Raw genomic sequence first — 19,485 nt, forward strand, 5'->3', positions numbered from 1 at the left:
ATTAACTTTTTTTATTCTTCAGATGTTTGGTTTCTTATAAATATGCATTATATACAAAATAATAGTATAAAACATATAAAGAGCAGTGTGTCATTATTAAATTAACTCTGGAAATAATCACTTTTTAAAAAAATTACATTATTGGTTCTGTATTTTCAAAACTAATTATAGGCAGTCAGTGGTGAGCAGTCACTTTGTTTGTCTGTTTTTGTCCTCGTCTTGCATTCACGGGCCGCGTTGCATAAAAGTCGATTGAACTTCCTCTAGGATGGTGCTGGCACAGTTCTGTGGGTTGTTTTTCCTCTCGCTTCCACGTTGATTCAATTTTCTTTCTCTCACAAACAATCCAAGAAGACCCTGGGCACAAACATAGCACTCTGCTTAATTCTTTTAAGGCTTTTTCGTGAATTTTTTAGCTGCTCACAATCTTATTGCAGAGAGAGTCCTTTTCAGATGATTGATGTCAGCAGATTTGTGCTGCCCTCCTCATTCTTGCATAGCTGGCGATGCTGGTTGAAGGTTTGGAAGTCCCTGGCACCTTCGCTTGATTCATTGGCGGACAATGTGTCCATGATTACCACAAAGTAGGGATCTTTTGTCATGCTTTCTCTTGCAATGTAGAAGTCCCTTTTCTTTTCAGCCCACGGGGGAAAACATACCGTAGCAGAAGAGTTCAGAAATCATCCAGGACTGTACACGTTTGTACACAAAAACTAAACTATTGCATTTGGTGAGCAGGGCTCTGTTCTCTCCAGTCTCTCAAGTTTTTCAGTGCAGCAGTGGACATAAAAATAAATCTCCAGTTTTTAAAGAACTTTGTAAACAATCCAGAAAAAGATTTTGCTTTGATTGTGTTTTTGTCTCCTCTCCTGATATGCATCTGTAATTTATACCTGTAGAAAGTGCAAAAACAGAGGATTTAGAGAATGTCTTGCATATTTACTCTCATGCTTTTATGACAACTGCAACATTACAAAAACCTCAAATAAAAACGGCAGAATTCTCCTCCGACTATCGTTGATAACGATGTTAATTAATCCATTTAAAATGCCATTAAAGCACTAGTTTATCAATGGCCCTTATGTTTTAGGCGCCACATTTATCACTTTTCCCCCGTTAAGCTGGCCTCTGTTCAGTAGGCTTCATTACTAGACATTGACAGAATGATAAACAATGGCTACGGCCGGCAGATCCCCGCTTGAAACATGCAGACATATTAAGAAATTAAATGATCCTCCTTACCTCAGTTGCTATGACACATTCACTCCTCTCCTCTGCTATTACAAACACAGACTGGTACATGGAGTCCCTTGGGGAACATATCGTTGATATCCTACACTCTGGCTTTTCCCTGCACACACAAATCATGCTTCATGTTAACACAAAGTAAAAGCACATGGGGCAGCTATTTATTGTGCAGTGATGGGGTGAAAGCATTTATAGAGAGAGAGAATAAGAAGTGGCTTATTTTCATTCGTTTTTTAGCGTTTCATTCGTTTGCCATGTTTACAGAGGCTGATGTAAGAAAATCCTTTTCTGGGAAAAAAGGGGTTTGTTGTGCAGCCCAGATCAATAAAAATCTTTTAATAGTGTAAAAAGGCTTCTTGCTGTCGATGCCTTTGGGCCCTGGCGTAAAATTTTGTTACGAGTGTTTGAGTGTGTGCGGTTGCGGATAGTTGGATGTAATTTCTCTTAGCTAGTATTGATATTCGTATTACGGCCATCAAGTGAGTGCTAAGTGCAAAGGTTAAAATACTGGGGCCCTAATGGAGCCACGCTAATGGAACATGACCTCAGCATAATAAAACAAATTCAATCTATCCAAACACCTCTATCAATCACACTGACACGATAACTGAAATCTTCTTACCTGTACATTCTACTCAACGGTATTTTGTCTTCTAAACACTTTTCGTATTTATGACTTTTGTCCTCTTGAGACACAATGTCCTTGAACTCCTTTGAGGAATTATAGTCCAAGTGGCAGTTCTTGTGTATGTAATTTGATTTCTCAGGTGCACAGTCCACCTCAAGGCCGACCTGTTTATTAGTGTTCTTCAACTGGGAGGTGGGGATCAAGTTGTCTCTTTGTGATTCCGACATGTTGTTCATTGCCTCGCCACGAGTCCTTTCTCCAGACGCTTGCCTGTGAATATGGCGCAGGGCAATGACCACCATGCAGAGGAGAACCACGACAGCCACCAAACCGATGGCCAGTGAAACAGCGAACCACTGGAAGCGGTCCTGCGTTACTCCTTTCGTTACGGGAGCCGTGACTGCGTAGTATTCGCAGTGGGGTCCGGTGAAGCTGCTGGCGCAGAAGCAGGCCGGTGGATTTCCCGGGATGCCGACGCAGGAGCCCCCGTTGAGGCAGGGTCTGGACGAGCAGGCGTTGGAGGGCCGGTCACAATTGCGGCCTTCGTATCCCGGGGCGCAGGAGCAGACGTAGTCGTTGATGCGGTCGTAGCACGTTCCGCCGTTGCCGCAGGGGTTGGTGGCGCAGTCGTTGATGTTGATCTCGCAGCGCTGGCCGGTAAAGCCAGCTCGACAGCTGCACATGCGTACGCCACCCTTGACCACACACAAGCCACCTGCAGATGGGCGAAACGGGCATCAGTGAACAATTATACAAATCCATGCACATATGGATTTGAAGCCCAAAATCGACATTCACACATAAACATAACATACAAACTATATCAGATTTACACTATTGAGATGCATGATCTAGATCATTTAAGGGAAAGTTCACCCAAAAATGAAAATTCTGTCATCATTTCCTAACCCTCTTTTCATTTCAGACCTGTTTTACTTTCTTTCTTCTGCAGAACACAAAAGAAGATATTATAAAGAATGTTGGTAACTGAACAACGGTGGTACCCATTCACTTCTATTGTACGGACACAAAACCAATGCAAATCAATGGGTACCACCATTGTTCGGTTACCAACATTCTTCCAAATATCTTCTTATGTGTTCTGTAGAAGAAAGAAATGACATACAGGACATCATACAGGTTTGAAATGACAAGAGGGCGAGTAAATAATTTCAATTTTTGGGTGAAATATCCCTTTAAGGGCATGAGCATGCATGTTACGTACCATTGGCACATGGCAGAGTTGTGCATTTGTCCACTCTTCTCTCGCAGTTAAGACCAGTGTAGCCTCTAGGGCAGTCACACACGTAGCTGCGCCCATTGTCCTTCTCGTGGCACCTGGCTTCGTGAAAGCAGGGCGAGTCTGCACAGGTGAGTAGGCTGTGTTCACAGAAAGTCCCCTCGAAACCAGGAAGACATGTGCAGATGTAACCTTTATCAAGATCCTACAGTGTAAGAAAACAAGTAATGAGTTATTTTGTTAGCGTTGCTCAATGTTATTTGTTATTACAAATGATGCTAGCGTTAGGGATGCTTAGCAAAAGATGCCTCAGGTTTCTATAGGCACTTCTATCTAATTATGTTGCTTGGACTGATAAGAGAGACTTACAAACTAATCAGTCAAATTAAAATCACGACTCACTGTGCAAAGACCTCCGTTCTTGCATGGACTGCTGTCACACTCTCGCACCTCAAGCTCGCAGTTGACCCCGGTGTAGCCTGGCCGACAGGTACAGGTGTAACTGCCTTGACCGGTGTTCATACATGTGGCTCCGTTGACGCATGGCTTGTGGTGAGTGCAAAAATTCAAATCTGTCATAAAGAAATTATATTAAAAGAACATTGGGTATTAAAAAAACATACAGACAGTGAGGATTAAAAGTAATGTTTCTAATATGACACTAACAAAATGTTTTTAAACGTTTTAAAGTTAACTGTTGCAGTTCTTTTTTTCCAACGTGAGGGTTTGGTCTTACCTTGGTCACAGAACAGTCCACCCCAGCCCTCTTTACAGTTGCACTGCCATGGCTGCTGGCACGTGCCATGTTTGCAGGCTGGGTATTTTCTGCACTCTGTGCAAAATTTACCCTGCCAACCTTCTCTGCACCTGCAATAGACAAACATGCCATTCCCATATTAGACACATTTACATATAATTGATATAAAAGACAGATTAAATGATACCGTACGGCCCGCTTTCACAGACAAGGTTTAACTTAAGCCAGGACTAGACCTTAGTTAAATTAGGATATTTTAGGCACTTTTATAAAAATGTTTTTGTTTGCATCTTGAGACAAAATAATGGCACTGACATATTTTAAGATATGTCAGGGCAAGTTATTTTCAGTTCAGACAGGTCAAACATTCATTTTAGTCTGGGACTAGTTTTAAGCCTTGTCTGTGAAACCGGGCATAAATGTTTTATCGTTTTTTCCATAAAGCATCAGTTTCCAGAAACTCATAATGACAAACAATTTGTCTTGTATCCAGTTGCATTTCAGGACTATCCAATCAAAAATGACAACAAGGCAAGTATATTGGTATACATTATAAGAATGCATGAATACAAAGTGACAAATTAGGAAGTGTATCCTATCTGATCTAAGCACATTTACAGTAAATGACAACTCTGTTTCCCCATCCCTTGTACTTACACACACTCTCCAGGCTTGGAGCAGTTGCCATTTGCCTCACTGCACCCTTCCAGGCAGATTGCTGCATTAGAAAGAGAAAACTTGATTAGTAAAGTCAGTGGATTTAGTGTTGCATATAAATGTCTATTAAATTTACCCCGAGGTTCAAGAAGATATATCATTAGTTTTTTCAAAAGGAAAACGAAAGTGTGACATTTAAACTTTCAAGCTTTATTGTAGCTAAAAGGGACTTGAAAATAGAAAAACAGGTTTCTATTTCAGACATTTGAGTCCATTTTACAAGCGTTGCAACACAAGCACCCATTAAAGGGTTTGCTTTGCAACTTTAATTTATTATCAGCTAGTCCTATAAACGTGAGTACAATACTGTACGTCCATTTTCAACAAAGTGCACGGTCCTTGTCCAAATAATGCTCATTCACCGCAAACAATTGTGCATAATCTGTCCGTCCAGGAAACTGCCATGGAAGCGGATTCATTTATGTTGCTTGTATTTGCTTGACGTTGATTTTGAGCGGGTCCCCGAGCAGCACTGAACTGCTGGTTAGACCGCAGCAGATGCTCTATCCCAATAACGGACAGCTGCCCCTATTGTTGTTTGTAGGCTGTGCGAACCATATTTGCAGCTGCTCCGCTGGAGCGCAACAATGGGGACTACAATTTCGTGGCGCGTGGCGGATAATAATGGCGCGATTAACCCGGCGCGTGCTTGCCATGACGCTCGAGCAGGATTAAATTACCAAGCACGCGCGTTTAGAGTATACACAAACTGTGTCAGCGCCCTGATCAACAGCGTGAATTCTCCGAAAACTACAACAGTTAAAGCGAAAGAGAGGGCCGTAAGTAGCACAAACAACATTCACATGAAACCGTACAGTCTCACAGGCAACACGCATTCGCTTTTAAACGCATTACTAACCCACAAAACAACCGTTTTAGTCACTAACGTTATTCCTTATTACGGGTAACGGTTAGAGGCTGTCTGAAGGGCAAATATCTCATAGTTTTACTACGGCCCAGTTTAACATTTGTAGTAAAACTATGGTAGTCAAAACTGGCAAAACGTTACATGGTTACTACACTTTAATAAGACTATAATAAACCATGGCAAATTGTACTAAGGGAATACGGTCAATAATATACCCAAAGTAATTCTTGACTTCAAGAGTTTACATCGCTAAATAAATCCGACCAGATATTCTCCAAGCAGTTTCGTTCGATTTTCTGACGTAATAAGAAGGACGAGGAACAAACAGGCCTGCGCGTAAACTAAACATCGCTCCTCAGAAGTAGAGCCCAGACAGTGAATGGTGATCTTTGCTTACGTTCTTCGCAGTATTCTCCCTTCCAGCCAGGGAGACAGGATAACTGCCCGTCTGGGTTGCAGGTGTAGTGGCCAAAACGGTCGTCCCTGGGCGTGCATTTTTTGGAACAACTGTCGCCGTAGTAATTTTCATTGCAGATGAACCGGTAAGAATACCTTAGCTCTGTCTGCTTCCCGCTTTGAACATCCTGAGACCATTCAGCCCCTACTTCCAACTTTCTCTGGATGGCAAAAAAGCTTATCTGCAAGTCGGATTTGCTTGTGTCTGTAAAAAAACCAACAACATTATGATAAGGCAATTGTTGGCCGGTAATATATGTTTTATTGTTTATAATGTTTTTCAAGTTGAAAGTTTAAGTTAAACTAATAGGCATAATATGTAATCCTCATCTTCATTCAAATTTCCTCTTCCTTTAAGTTAAGCAAAATATTCCCATGATATTATCCCATTCTACAGGGCGGGACAGACAAAGGTGTAAAATACAGGAAAATGCAGTCGGAGGGTTTTGGCAAGCGTTGTGTATTCTCACCAAAGCATACTGCGCTTTCCCACGCCAAAAATAAACCAAAGGAAGTTCAATTGTGTTCGAGCATGAGAATGCAAAGGTGTTTAAAGCAATAGGAAAATGCATTACAGTTAACAGTGCATTAAGTTTTAGATGAAAGTTATTTAATGAGTTGCTGGTAGCGTGCTATTATTATTTAAATGCCGTAAAGATGAAGAAAAAGTGTATATTAAACGCTCTACTATAAAGTGACCCTTGAAATTCGGCATGTGTTCAATATCGTGTTGTCGCCCTCTAGCGGATACAATTGAAACACTTACCTACAGGTGGATCAGCGTAAGGTGAGTACCAGGCCTCAATAATCAATGAAAATGATCCCTAAAGGGAAAAATACATTTAGATTTACATCTTTAATAGACACTGTATAAGATAACACATTTTTTCGAATATATACTCGTATTAATTCAATATTAAATGCGTATTAATTCAAACAACTACATTATAAAATAGTGCATTTTAAGGATCAGAAATAAAGTTATATGCTAACAGTTATTAAAGTGAACAAACCGCTGCACAGTTGTGCTCGACTGTTTAATAATGCGAAGCTCTTACTGTTACTCTACACATGTAAACAAGGGCTGCATTACAAACTGTTGCTATCCCACTGATGTAATTAATAAAAGACATCAACAGTGCGTAATACATTTTGTTCCACATCAAAAGTTTTATTTGATCTTACCGGCCACCCAAAGTTGAACGGCAGTCGAATCGGTGTGTTGAAAGAGCCACTTCCCATTATACTAAATGAGTTTGTCCCCAGCACTGGCGTTATGGCACTTCCAAAGATGCATTCACCTGGAGACACGACCACCTGGTAGTTTTTTAGGCAAACTCTGAAGAAAGTCCTACAGTCAGGCTTGCACGAATTGCCATTCGCTAGCAAGCTTTTGAAATTTTTGAATTCGTGAAGGTCGAGTTCGAAAACACCAGATCCCAATATCTGAAGGGAAAAATGACATGCATTACAACATTGCACTGCAAACACTGGCTTACCTATAAAAGTGCTTTTGACACGAGCATGTTACTTGAGTAACAGCTCAGAACGGCTCCTGACTTTCCACAGGACCGACTATGAATGTTTACCTGCGTCAAAATGGTCGTGGAAATTGCGATGAGAAAGGTGAGCCAAGCTGCCATGCTTTTCGATTCTCCTGGGCAGCCGCGTCACCCACAATTATATTCCACGAAAGAGCCTATTCCAATTTTAAAAGGTTGCAATGAAACAAGAGTAAAAAGGTATATCCCGCTATGCGTCCCAGCTGCAAGCCACTTCAATGTGCAGGAGCTCGTCAAATTTCCAGGTTATCCAAAAGGTGAAGGTTAAACTGAACAAATCAGTATCCAGTCTTATTCCTGTTCGTCTCAAGAAATCCACGGAGCATATTTAGTATTCCACAGTGAGCACATCGATGTGTTTAGTGTCAGTGGTAATGTCTTGTGTTGGTTCTAAACTTTGTGCGTCAGCATTGTGCTGTTGGGTATCCTTGCGCTTCTCTTATAAATCGTGAATGAAGACTTGTTTCTTGCGCCCCGCAGTATTTATACTGGCTTTGTGTCCGCGCTGCTCATTATATAAACTGTCTATCACTAAACGCCGCCCACTTTATATACTCATCCCCCCTCTCTCGACAACAATGATATCCACATTTAATACCCACCACTGCGCTGTTGATGACCAATTGAGCGCGGGTGATTATACCATCCAGGCATCTGTTGGCATATTTAAAGCAGGCGCGATCGAATACTGTTGATTTCATGCCCTACAATTTTACAATATCTAAAATGGAGAAAACTTCATCCAACGTAGGCTATAGCCCATTGCATTTCGTTTGTTCCCGTTCCAGTCAATTGCGCGGGTAATGATATTACATCATTGAAAGCGTGCACGGTCGGCGTAGGTCATATAGCTTACCTAAGGTTCTACCTTAATGCCTCTTCGTATTTCTTACTGGGATAGAATGATAGCGCGTCCTCACAATGAGAAAGGGAGTACAATGAAAGCACTATAATACGATGATTAAATAATTAAATGGTTAATGAAAAACTTAATTGAATTAGACTATAAACAATTTCATATTTTTTCGTCTCACATTTTATGCGCATTATTTTCGTTCTTTCTTCTTATTTCTTTGTACCAAATCATTTAAATGGATTTTGGAATGGTTAAATAATCTGTAAGCAAACAATGATAATAAATAATATTTCCTCGTTTAATTTGATACATGTGCTGACTGCTCTATCCATTCAGCCCAAATACAGCGTGTCATTATTGTTGTGTCGCGTGCCCCTCGTTAGAAGCGCGTTTGGGGGCATTCATGTTGCTCTCTTACTGGCCTCTGTCTGCTATGGGGTGAGATAACAATTCAGCTGTATGATAATGAGGGTTTTATTTTTACCAATAACCACCATAAAACTCGTCTTCACTTAACAAGAAATATGATGTTTTAAACGACTTTATTTGCACAATTAATTGAGTTCATTTTACATTTGCTTTGTACAGTGTTATGATTTACATAATAAGACATAATAACGTTTATATTTACTAAATTTAGCATTATTTTCTGGAAACGTTTTGACCAGGTTCAATATGTGACGTATAATCATGACACAAAAAATGTAATGAAAGAACAGTTAAAAATTTTGTTCTCATTTAAAATTATAGCTAATAATTAGGCTAGTACTTTTAAAACATTACAATAGGCTACATTTAGCGTTGTATAGTCTATTTATGAAAACACTTATAATTAGAGATGTTGAAATTAAAGGCATTTTAAACAATTTCCAATGGCACTTTGGTTTCAATATTTTTCCAAATTCCAAAGGCGGTTGTGCCATTAGACTGTTATCACATGATAATTTTCTATTTACCATCTGGTGCTGGATTGAGCTCTCTGGTCTGATCGTGCCTTGACGGTTGCCCGAACCTGTTTATTTTGGATACTAGCTGGCATCGTTGGTGTGAACAAAGGGAATCAGCGCATTAATTTTATTACAACAATGTGAAATTTTAAACAATAACTGCAACTTGTGTTTTCAGTTGCCAGTGTTATCTGATCGAGCCAACAGGACTACTTGAAGGCAACGCCTGATACATGCACAGGTGGCGAAAGTGCATGAAAGAGGGTTTAATTGCTCTGTGGTTAGAGGTGACATTTGAGCTCTTTTATACAAGGCATTATAGTTTCTCTGGCTATCTTGGCAAATTTAATAGTGAACTGAAAAGACAGCTTGAAACCTAGTCATCAATAACCTACTGGTTAGAGCTCAATAAACAAGATTTTAGGATAATGCATAAACGCATCATTTCAAAATGTTATATAAATGCAACATAACCATAATGATTATTTTTTACTACGACGGCTTTACAGCAACAACATTATTAAGACGATCATACTGTATTGTGAACCCAGAGTCATATAATCCCCTGCAGTTTTATTTTTACGACTTATTTATTTATGACAGATGGCCATAAAGCGTTTAAAATAGTAGGCTAATTCGCATTTCCTCTTCCTGAACATTTTGTCATAATTTACTCACCTTCGAGTTGTTCCAAATCTGTATACATTTCTTTGTTCTGATAAACACAGAGAAAGATATTTGGAAGAATGCTTATAACCAAACAGATCTTTCCCCCCATTGACTCCCATATAGGAAAAATTACGTTATCGTTTTTTTTGTTCTGTTGAACACAAAAGAAGACACTTTGAAGAATGCAGGACAGCAAACAGTTCTGGGGCACTTTTGACTACCATTGTATTTTTTCCTACTATGGTAGTCAATGGGGGGAAAAATCTGCCTGGTTGTAATCATTCTTCTAAATATCTTTCTCTATGTTCATCAGAACCAAGAAATTAATACAGATTTGGAACAACTCGAAGGTGAGTAAATGATGACAGAATTAAAATTTTTGGGTGAACTATCCCTTTAATTTTTCATCACACACTTGCAGAAGCTTTGATCTAAACTCCAATGGTCAATTCTAGTGCACACGGTGACGCATATGAAGTTGAGAAGGAAAGGATGCAGAAATGACCCCATCCTTAATGCTAATGTTATTAGCCTGTTTTTGCCAATTGATAATATATTGATAACGTCATATATTGATAACGTAAACGTCATAAACAGTTAGATTCAATAGGATATACAGATTTTCTTGTGTTAATATTGTATTGTTAACAATTTACAAAATTATTTAATAAAAATAAACTTTACCTGATGAAAGTTAGCGATTATAGAGGTTTTGTTTTTGATGGATGCAACATTGTCAAGATTTCAGAATTTTGTTATTTCTTTCTTGAAAATACTTTTTAATGAAAATTTTTGTGTGAGCTTGACGCAGATCCTGGTGAAAACAGTGTTTGTTGATATATGATTATCTGTTTCAAATCTCCTTTTCCCAAAGCATTGGTCTCTTTTTAAATGTACACTGAAGCAGCATATTTGCCAGCTTTGCACTAAAGATGATGAATTGTATGGAAAAGGTTTTGTGAGTGATATTTACACACCTGCCATGCTGATGATAGCCAGAACAAATTAAACAGCAAAATGAAAGAAAATGTGGTCGTTGTGTGCGTGTAGAGGGAAAGAAAGAGAGTGAGAGATACCTTTTGCATCTTGTTTTGTATATTTGCTGAATTAATTACTATAAAGCACCATTTATAACATATTGGCCATTACAAATACTTGTTTGTTTTGGTTTATTCTGAGTTTGAGTGGATGGAGAAATACCGTTCCACGGTGAATCAATTTGCATTTGTTTTGCAATTGGTCACAGATGCATCAGGAACTCTGAGCATTCATCAGTTTGTTTTCGTCAAATCATTAAACAAGGTTTACGGTCTGATGCTATCATATTATTTGCACCCAGAAGGTTGTATAGAAAGCTGGTTTCTAGTTTGATAGCTGCCATAGCGGATAAAATTGCCTGTCTTATCTCTTGTGGTGCCATATGCCACAAATAAAGCAGACATATAAACGCTTTGTGCAATCAACAACTGAGCATTTATATATGTGTTTCAAGCATTGATGCTGCTGATGATCCTGCATTGGGCTAAATAAGGAAAAGCACTTTCTTTTCATGGTGGAAGAGAAATAAAAACACTAAGCTGTTTTACAGGCGCTGCAAAACAGGCTAATAAAGATGTGTATTGTTTGCATGTCTTTTTAAAGCTAAATCAAAATCCTCAAAAGTGTTCACGAAATTAAAATGATTAAATTTATGAAAATGTTAATAAATGAAACCAAGCGATTTTAATAATGACTAAGTTAGCACCATGTATTTATTATAAAGCCACAAAACTGAATTCTTCAATAAATTCGTTTCTTACACAGATCAACCGCAGAAATTTTAACTTTACTTCGAACAAACAGAGGTCCCACAAGGTGGGTCTTTAGTCTTCAGATCGCCCCTGTGGTGAGCTGAATAGGGGATCAGAAAGCATTTTTCCTCCTATGTCTACACCACTTCCCTCCACTACACAGTTGTCTGGTGTATATACAATATATGTCTTCTTGTTTGGGCTGTGGAAAGAGATCTCATATTCTGTGAGATCTGTCTCGAGATCTGTGTGTTGTCCCTGTTGTGGTGATTCTTTTCCAAATGGGTGAACAGCTTGACTTGGAAGCAAATACTGTACACAAATTCTCATTGTGAATTAAGAATTATGCAGCAGTTCACGGGCATGTGCTGTTGGTGTAAATAGTTTGAAAGGATACTTGATGTAAATCTGAGACGGTTTAAATCTTTTGTTTAACAATTATTGTTGTTAAACCTTCCATGTTAAAGTATCACTTTATTTTTCTTTATCTCTTTTTGATAACAAGCCTTTTATACAAAAACCTTTCAACTTTCAAAGTGACATTCTGGTCACGTCAGAATCAAGCAGAAAAATAGCAAATATTTCCTATCAGCAAAGTGTAGTGTAGTACTCTGTATAAATAAACAAATAAACAGTTGCTTGTTTATGTAGTACACACCCATATGCCTTCTGTTGCAGCATAGAAGGTTTTTGAATTATTGCTGTAATTCCAAAACGTATAAAATTAAATTAAATAAACCCTTATCTAGTCGCAATGACTTATCAACACTTTTTTATATTGCCAGCATTGGAAGTGGAGGCAGATGGTCCTGGTCCACTTGGATTACACCCCTATTAAAAACATGCCGGTTTCACACTCCGCAATGCTACATTTGATCTCTGAGCCACAATCTGTCTCGTCCAATCAATATCCTGTCCATCGGTAGATGCTTTATATCAGCAATATAAGCCACCTGTTTCACTGGTTACAGTTCTGGACTCTATTTGTTTTAGCAAAGCACCAATTAAAAATGACAGTCGAATCATCATAAAATTGGGGTAATGCATCTAACATGCTCATTTGTTGCTGTGTATTTGGTTTTACAACAAACACAACCTACAATAGAAAAACACTTAAAAAAATACCCAAAGTAATGTGTTTTCATAGAGTGGTCTGTACTGTACCTCACATATCATAGATCGTTTTTTGTAGTATGTAAATAAAATGAACATTGATAAAGACTATTTGGAAATAAATAAAAGTACAAAGAGCTATGTTTCCATTATAAACAACCTCACTCAAGCATAGCAATCTGATTTCTATCAGACAGGCTGCACTTATCTCGATGCTGGCACATCATAAAATTTTCTCATTAAAATCAATAGCACCTTCTCATCACCCCACCAAGAGGAGCTGTCTATTGCTCTGAACCTGTTTTGGAACTTTTCTATCATTCTCTTCCACATTATATTTACACAACAGTATTGTCCCATCACTCATTTTGCCTCTCACAAGAATCCCGTTTGCATGAACTGGCAGTTCTACTGTTGAAACCATGATCCATGATTGTGTTTTATGATGTCATAATCTAGTCCATGACCTTCCAAAGAAACCCTCTAAGCTGTTTTGTTGATCCAAATCATTCATTTACAGTATTAAAATATTTGTATACCAAAAATTAGAGATGCACCGATTGCAATTTTCGTTGCCGATTCCGACTTTATTACAAGTGAAACCTGCCGATTCAGATTTTTGCCGATTCAGATTTTTGCCGATTCAGATTTTCTATCCACAAACTATAATTGACAGTATACTGTATATAAAACCATATTAACTTTTCTTCGATACACATTTTTTTTATTTTCATTGAATAAATGATTGAACATTACAATTTCCCCAAATTTCCCTAAATGCAGTTCTCCAAACTGCATTAAATTACAGAATCTTCTCTTTCCCAAACAACTCTTAAATTGAAGAACTCTGTGACTGAAAAGAAGTACAAATAATAAAATATAACCAAACATGTCACTTAATTTACCTTTTTCATTTTTGTACTCATCTCACAAAAGTCTAAGATAACAATAAAATACTTCAACTTTATTCTCGTCTGTTTCCGTTTATGAAACTAACATTGCTTTATTTCATTTTTTCTGAAATGTAAAATAAATTGTCTTTATCTTGTGTCTGTAGGATTAAAAGAAGTGGGTTGATTTTTGCAGCAACTTCAATAAAAAAAGTTAAAAACTCTTATGAGTGAATTCTACTCTAAAGATGTATACTGTATGTATTTGCAGTTTTTTGTGTTAGTAAAGAACTCAATCAGATATATATCACATATATTTATATATATATATATATATTTTTAAGAAGTAGAAGTCGTGTTGAATGTCATTTTACCTAGGTGAAATGACCACAGTTTTAACGTAAGACAAGGAATCAGGTTGAATGGAATTTACGTTTGTTTTACACAGAGTGAACGACTTCAACATGAGTTTAGCATGTGTCAGAGTTTAGCATGATGCTAATAGCATCACTGTTGGCATACATACCCCATGTAGACGGAGCAGCGAGAGATGAACTACAGTGCACCTTTTTGTCTGTACAGTACATGATGCGCGTGCAGTCAGCGGATATGAGAGATGCGCGTCAGTCAGCAGAGACTCGTGGTCCGGTGGACACACATGCGAGTATAAACGAGCCGTGAAAGACAGGCTGTGCGCGCGCACGTTTACATGTTTACTTGCGTCTTTGAGTGTACTGACGGCTGTGACGTTCTTGCCCGCATCACGGGAAACAGAAGATCGGCATGGAATCGGCGAGATGTGAGACTGACCGGCCGGTCACCGGTCGGGCCTATCATACGAAAAACCGGCCGATTCCGATCTCTTGCCGGTCAATCGGTGCACATCTACCAAAAATACAGACGCCATTAATATTAGCTGTCATTTCAGCTTCATGGTACAAAATATAACTTGGCAGAACCTAGTTGACTAAAAACTATTAGTTAATCTGAGTATGTATTTGTGGCAAAGCGGGGGCTCGCAAAGGCGAGGAGAACTTAGTCAAGCAATATATCTCTTTCCGACTACGCCACCTTGGGAATCTCACCCAAGGAATTTAAGAAAAACACCTTAACTACAAAGGCACGCACAGGTCAAAATCACCATTAGAGTCAGAGACATAGGTAGAAAATACAAAAATAAAGTTTATTTGACAATTAAAATATTTTAAAATGGAAACATCCATCTGGGGATCTTAACCATTTTGCCAGAGAACTGGGGCTTTCCAACAGGGGCAGTTGCTATTGCAACAAGACGCCCTAAGTGGACAATCACTACAATCAAAATCATACACCCCAATATACACACAAGGTTGGTGTTAGTAAAGAGCACAGCATACATTGAAGACAAGGCACACTCCCACCACCATCAGTAGGGCCTCTCCACCCCCCTGGCGCCCAAGTTCCTGGCAAAACAAGTGTAAGAGAGATGAATTCTGCCCCTAGGGCGAATGACCTTCACTCATCCAACTTAATTGACAAATCTTAAAGGAAAATTAACAATTTAAAAAAAATAATTTTAAACAATATATCAAACAATCTTAGACAGAATCTATAAAGAAACAAAAAAATTAACCAATGTTCACTAAGACAAGCTAAAGATAGATCGCTGGTTTTACAGCAAAACACACAAACTTAACTCTGCTCACAAATCCCCAAACATAATTTTAAGCAAGACATATAAAGAAACAAAAATAAAATTAAACAAAAATTAATTGAAATGAGCTAAAGAGCCACTCCAGGCGAAAATACCAAGGGAGAGAACTATCCTTTTAACAGCCAAGATGAGACACAGTCACCTGACGAAGGTAATACAGGTCAAAACGATCACGAGGGATCATTAGAAGCGTGGGAAAGCGCCCACGCTGGAAACAGAACAGCAACGCTGTGACAAGAGCGCAAAGCACCCTCCTTTAGTTAGCACACGGCCATGGGACTCGCACAAACACCTAAAACACAAAGCAAGATGTTACACTGCCATATTATTCTGCCTTGGTTCATGCCCACACACCAACATACATACCCGCGGCCTGGCGCAGTGCCGCTCAAAGCCTGAATACCGGAGTTTGTTACTGAACGTGAGACAGATTTCCACTGGTAATATCATCCATGAACAAAGTTAAACATCGTCGTCTACAAAATACATATGTTAGCACCGATTTAGTTGGAGTTAACCACGTCAACCCATTACATGAAACGTGACGACCAATGTGGTTACCGTCTACAAAGTCCACATCTGGTTCCTCAAATTACAACATCGCAATGAGCGACAGGGGCAACGATCCAATTTATGGCAGCCTCTTATGACTAAAACACATGTCTATTAGTCGATGTTTTAAGAACCCCAAGAGAAATAAGGACAGAACACATTCTCACCATTGGGTATCAACTCCCCACCCCGACACTAGTAATGACAGCACACCGATGATGTCCGCTGCCAGGAATAATGACGCATACTACCCGACTAACGTCCTCTGATTAAATACACCCAAGGTGCAGCCGATTGGACAAACTTCAGATTATGACCAAGTGAGGGCAATTCAGATTATGACCAGGTGAGGGCGATTGCCCGTCCTGCCACATATTAATCTGAATACCATAAAAGATAGCCTTAAATTTGAAGGGTCACAACTCATGACCATGAACAAAAACCATTAGGGTTGAATGTCAAATTAATCTTATATTCCTTCTCTCACCTCCAGAGCAGCAGCTGAACTTGAGTTCATCCAGATATGTATGGTATTACTACGGTGCTAATGAGAGAAAGAGACTAGTTCCACTTCATGACTCGATTATCAGAAAAGACATGTGATACAGATACAGAACATAGATTAGAGAGACCACCTGCAGCCATGTAAGGGGTTTAGAAAATGACACAAGACTGAATTAAATCGTGCTCTAATCTTCCCAGAAAACACACTATTAATCAACATCATGCTACTTATCATCCACATCTTTACTTATAAATTTTAAAAAGTGAAATCCATCTGCGTGATTTGTTTTGTGCACTACTTCATTAGGGACCTCAATGCGACCGGGGATGTGAAGAATCAATATACGTTTACAGTTTTGGTACCAGCACAAAATCCCACCTGTTAGATATGTGGCACCTTGGGAGCATGACCAAAAGCAACACACGGGGGCACAGTTTCAGCAAAGCCTTTGCCACAATGGGATTAATGTCTGTAGGCCAAGATAATCCCAGTTGTCTCCATTGCACCATGCTGACCCACCCTGCAAAAATGGAAAATGAGAGCGATGAAAAACAGACAAAATATAAGGTAGGGTGAGTGAGTAACACTGTTTTCATGATTAATACCCTTACAGCTGTTTATACGTTTTCTGTCACCAGGATGGACTGTAGGGTCAGCAAAACAGTTTGAGTAATCTGTTGCATGGGGCGCAGGACTACGGTCCATCTGTGGGTGTGACGTGGTAAGTAATCAGTCAACAAGTGAGATTTATACTTCTGTTAGGCTTCATACAAGTAAATACATCACAAACAAGTTCAACTGATCTTGACCTCATAGACCTCATTAAGTACCCACATTCTTTAAAAGTATGATCCACGTTCACTTCAAATAGGTTGTGGTATGCTGCAGTCTCCCCTTTTTTCAAAATGCTCCCTGAGGACACTTGGTACAAGAAACTACTAATGTATAGAGCCTATGTTGCTTTGTACAATTTCTGCTTTAATATAATGTGATTTTGGAAAAACACAGAAATGTTTAGAAAGCATTTGATTGAAAACATGAGACACTTTAAGTTAATAGAGAGCTATTAAGGCTAATGGAGGTCATGGAGATCATGCGAAACTAGGCAATCAGGGACATGACAGGAACACTATGCAGCAACTTAATGTTTGGTAAGTAGAGCACAGTTTCTTTTAAAAAATATGAATTAAAATATGAATTCATACCTTCTACGTTTCTTAACCATATTTGCCCATAATGTTAATATTTGTTAAAACTTTCATTAAATGATGTGTGAGCTTGGATTCAATAAAGCAGGTTGTAGAACTTCTCTCTGATGCTGATAGATCATGGCAGTCTAATGATTGTGGAAGCAAATGCCAAAAGCAAAGCAAAAACGAAACTTTTTGAAAAGTATGTGTGTCCTATCCTTTTTAAAAGTTGTGTTAGTAAAAGAGGTAATATACACATGCTTTTTTATTTTATTTTCTTGTTTTTTTTAATTATTCTAAAGTGTTGAGTAAAAAGTTAGTAACTCAGCCCCAGTCCCTATTAACTTTCATTGGTGACCCTGGACAACAAAACTTACGGGTCTTATGGAAAAGTCTTATGGGTCAATTTTTCAAAATTGAGATTTGTACATCATCTGAAAGCTGAATAATTAAGCTTTTCAATGATATATGTTTGTTAGGATAGGACACTATTAGACCGAGATATAGTTATTTAAAACTCTAGAATCTGAGGGTGCAAAAAATCAAAATACTGAGAAAATCGCCTTTAAATTGTCCAAATGAAGTTCTTAGCATGGCATATTATTCACAAAAATAAAGTTTTAATATATTTATGGTAGGAAACTTACAAAATATCTTCATGGAACATGATCTTTACTTAATATCCTAATGATTTTTGGCATAAAAGAAAAATTGATAATTTTGACCCATACAATGTTTTGTTGGCTATTGTCACAAATAGTCCCAAGCTACTTAATGTTGAAACTGTAAGTCCTTGATTTTAAGTTTGAATTTGAGTAAATGATGACAACTGTTCACTTTTGGGTGAGTTACCCCTTTACAAAAGACCATATTCCCTAAGTGAAGAGAAACCTCAGAGAGCATTTTTGGCCTTTGCCTCATGATTCAACTCTAGGTCATACCTAACAAAAAGATGGGTGTGTTTGTGGATGTTATCCTTAAGACTGCAAAAATGAGATGCTTTCAAAGCCCCCCCAAGGGTTCTCTCAAGAGATCTTGTTAGTCACTCACCAAATTAACCACCAGGGTTCACATCTGTAATGCTTTAGGTCATAGGGTCATCTTTGGTAATAGACAAACCAATCTTCTTCTGTGTTTACACTCTTGGATTCATGCACCTATTGTAGCACATTCATTCTTATTGTAGATTTACCTTGATGCACCTAGAAAGCCTAGATACTAAGTAAGTGGGCTATTTTGGGGGATCTGTACAGGTCTTTTGGTTTGACATTTATGAACAGTTGATGGAGTTGATGCAGCCCACCAAGCTTATACCGTTCAGCACAACCTGCCTGAGATGATATTTCAAGAATAACTCAAGCAAGCCTAATCATTTGTGACTCACTACTACCATATGTTAACATTTTTCATATAAATCAAATTTTAACCCAGAGATGATTTATCACTATTATAGATCCATTCATATGACGGTGTCCCTCAGAGATCCAGACTATTGAGGAGAAAATTGAATCACTTAGGAAGCTGGGGTCAGAGGAAGTGACCTCAAAGTGCTGACACACAATTACTCAAAGCAAGGGTTCTGTCACAGCCTGTCATGGTTGTAAAGTGTCGGGTAAAGTATATAGTTCATCTGACACAGCCTGCTAAACACCTGATGCAACATTGCTGGAGACAGTATACTTTCAACAACTAGCTTATGACTTCATCAATATCAAGCGAGGAGTCCAACAAATCCCAAAGGACGATGCATTCTATTCGCAAAGTTCGTATGAGTTCAATCATGTCAGGACGGGTTGCTTTGTTG

General features: G+C 38.6%; 1 protein-coding gene across 1 annotated transcript; it reads right to left on the reverse strand.

The window, feature by feature from the left end:
- On the reverse strand, positions 1 to 7,939 carry dll4 (delta-like 4 (Drosophila)). The gene is made up of 11 exons (XM_057352769.1): positions 7,504 to 7,939; positions 7,100 to 7,360; positions 6,681 to 6,738; positions 5,856 to 6,119; positions 4,531 to 4,591; positions 3,853 to 3,983; positions 3,519 to 3,688; positions 3,102 to 3,321; positions 1,871 to 2,591; positions 1,243 to 1,351; positions 1 to 893 (listed from the first exon to the last, which is right to left on the reverse strand). The coding sequence occupies exons 1-11, from the start codon at positions 7,555 to 7,557 to the stop codon at positions 888 to 890; spliced, it is 2,055 nt and encodes a 684-aa protein (XP_057208752.1). The 5' UTR covers positions 7,558 to 7,939; the 3' UTR covers positions 1 to 887.
- Positions 7,940 to 19,485: the final 11,546 nt, after the last annotated feature.

The sequence above is a fragment of the Triplophysa rosa genome, linkage group LG15, assembly GCF_024868665.1.
Source record: "Triplophysa rosa linkage group LG15, Trosa_1v2, whole genome shotgun sequence".
Classification (NCBI taxonomy): domain Eukaryota; kingdom Metazoa; phylum Chordata; class Actinopteri; order Cypriniformes; family Nemacheilidae; genus Triplophysa; species Triplophysa rosa.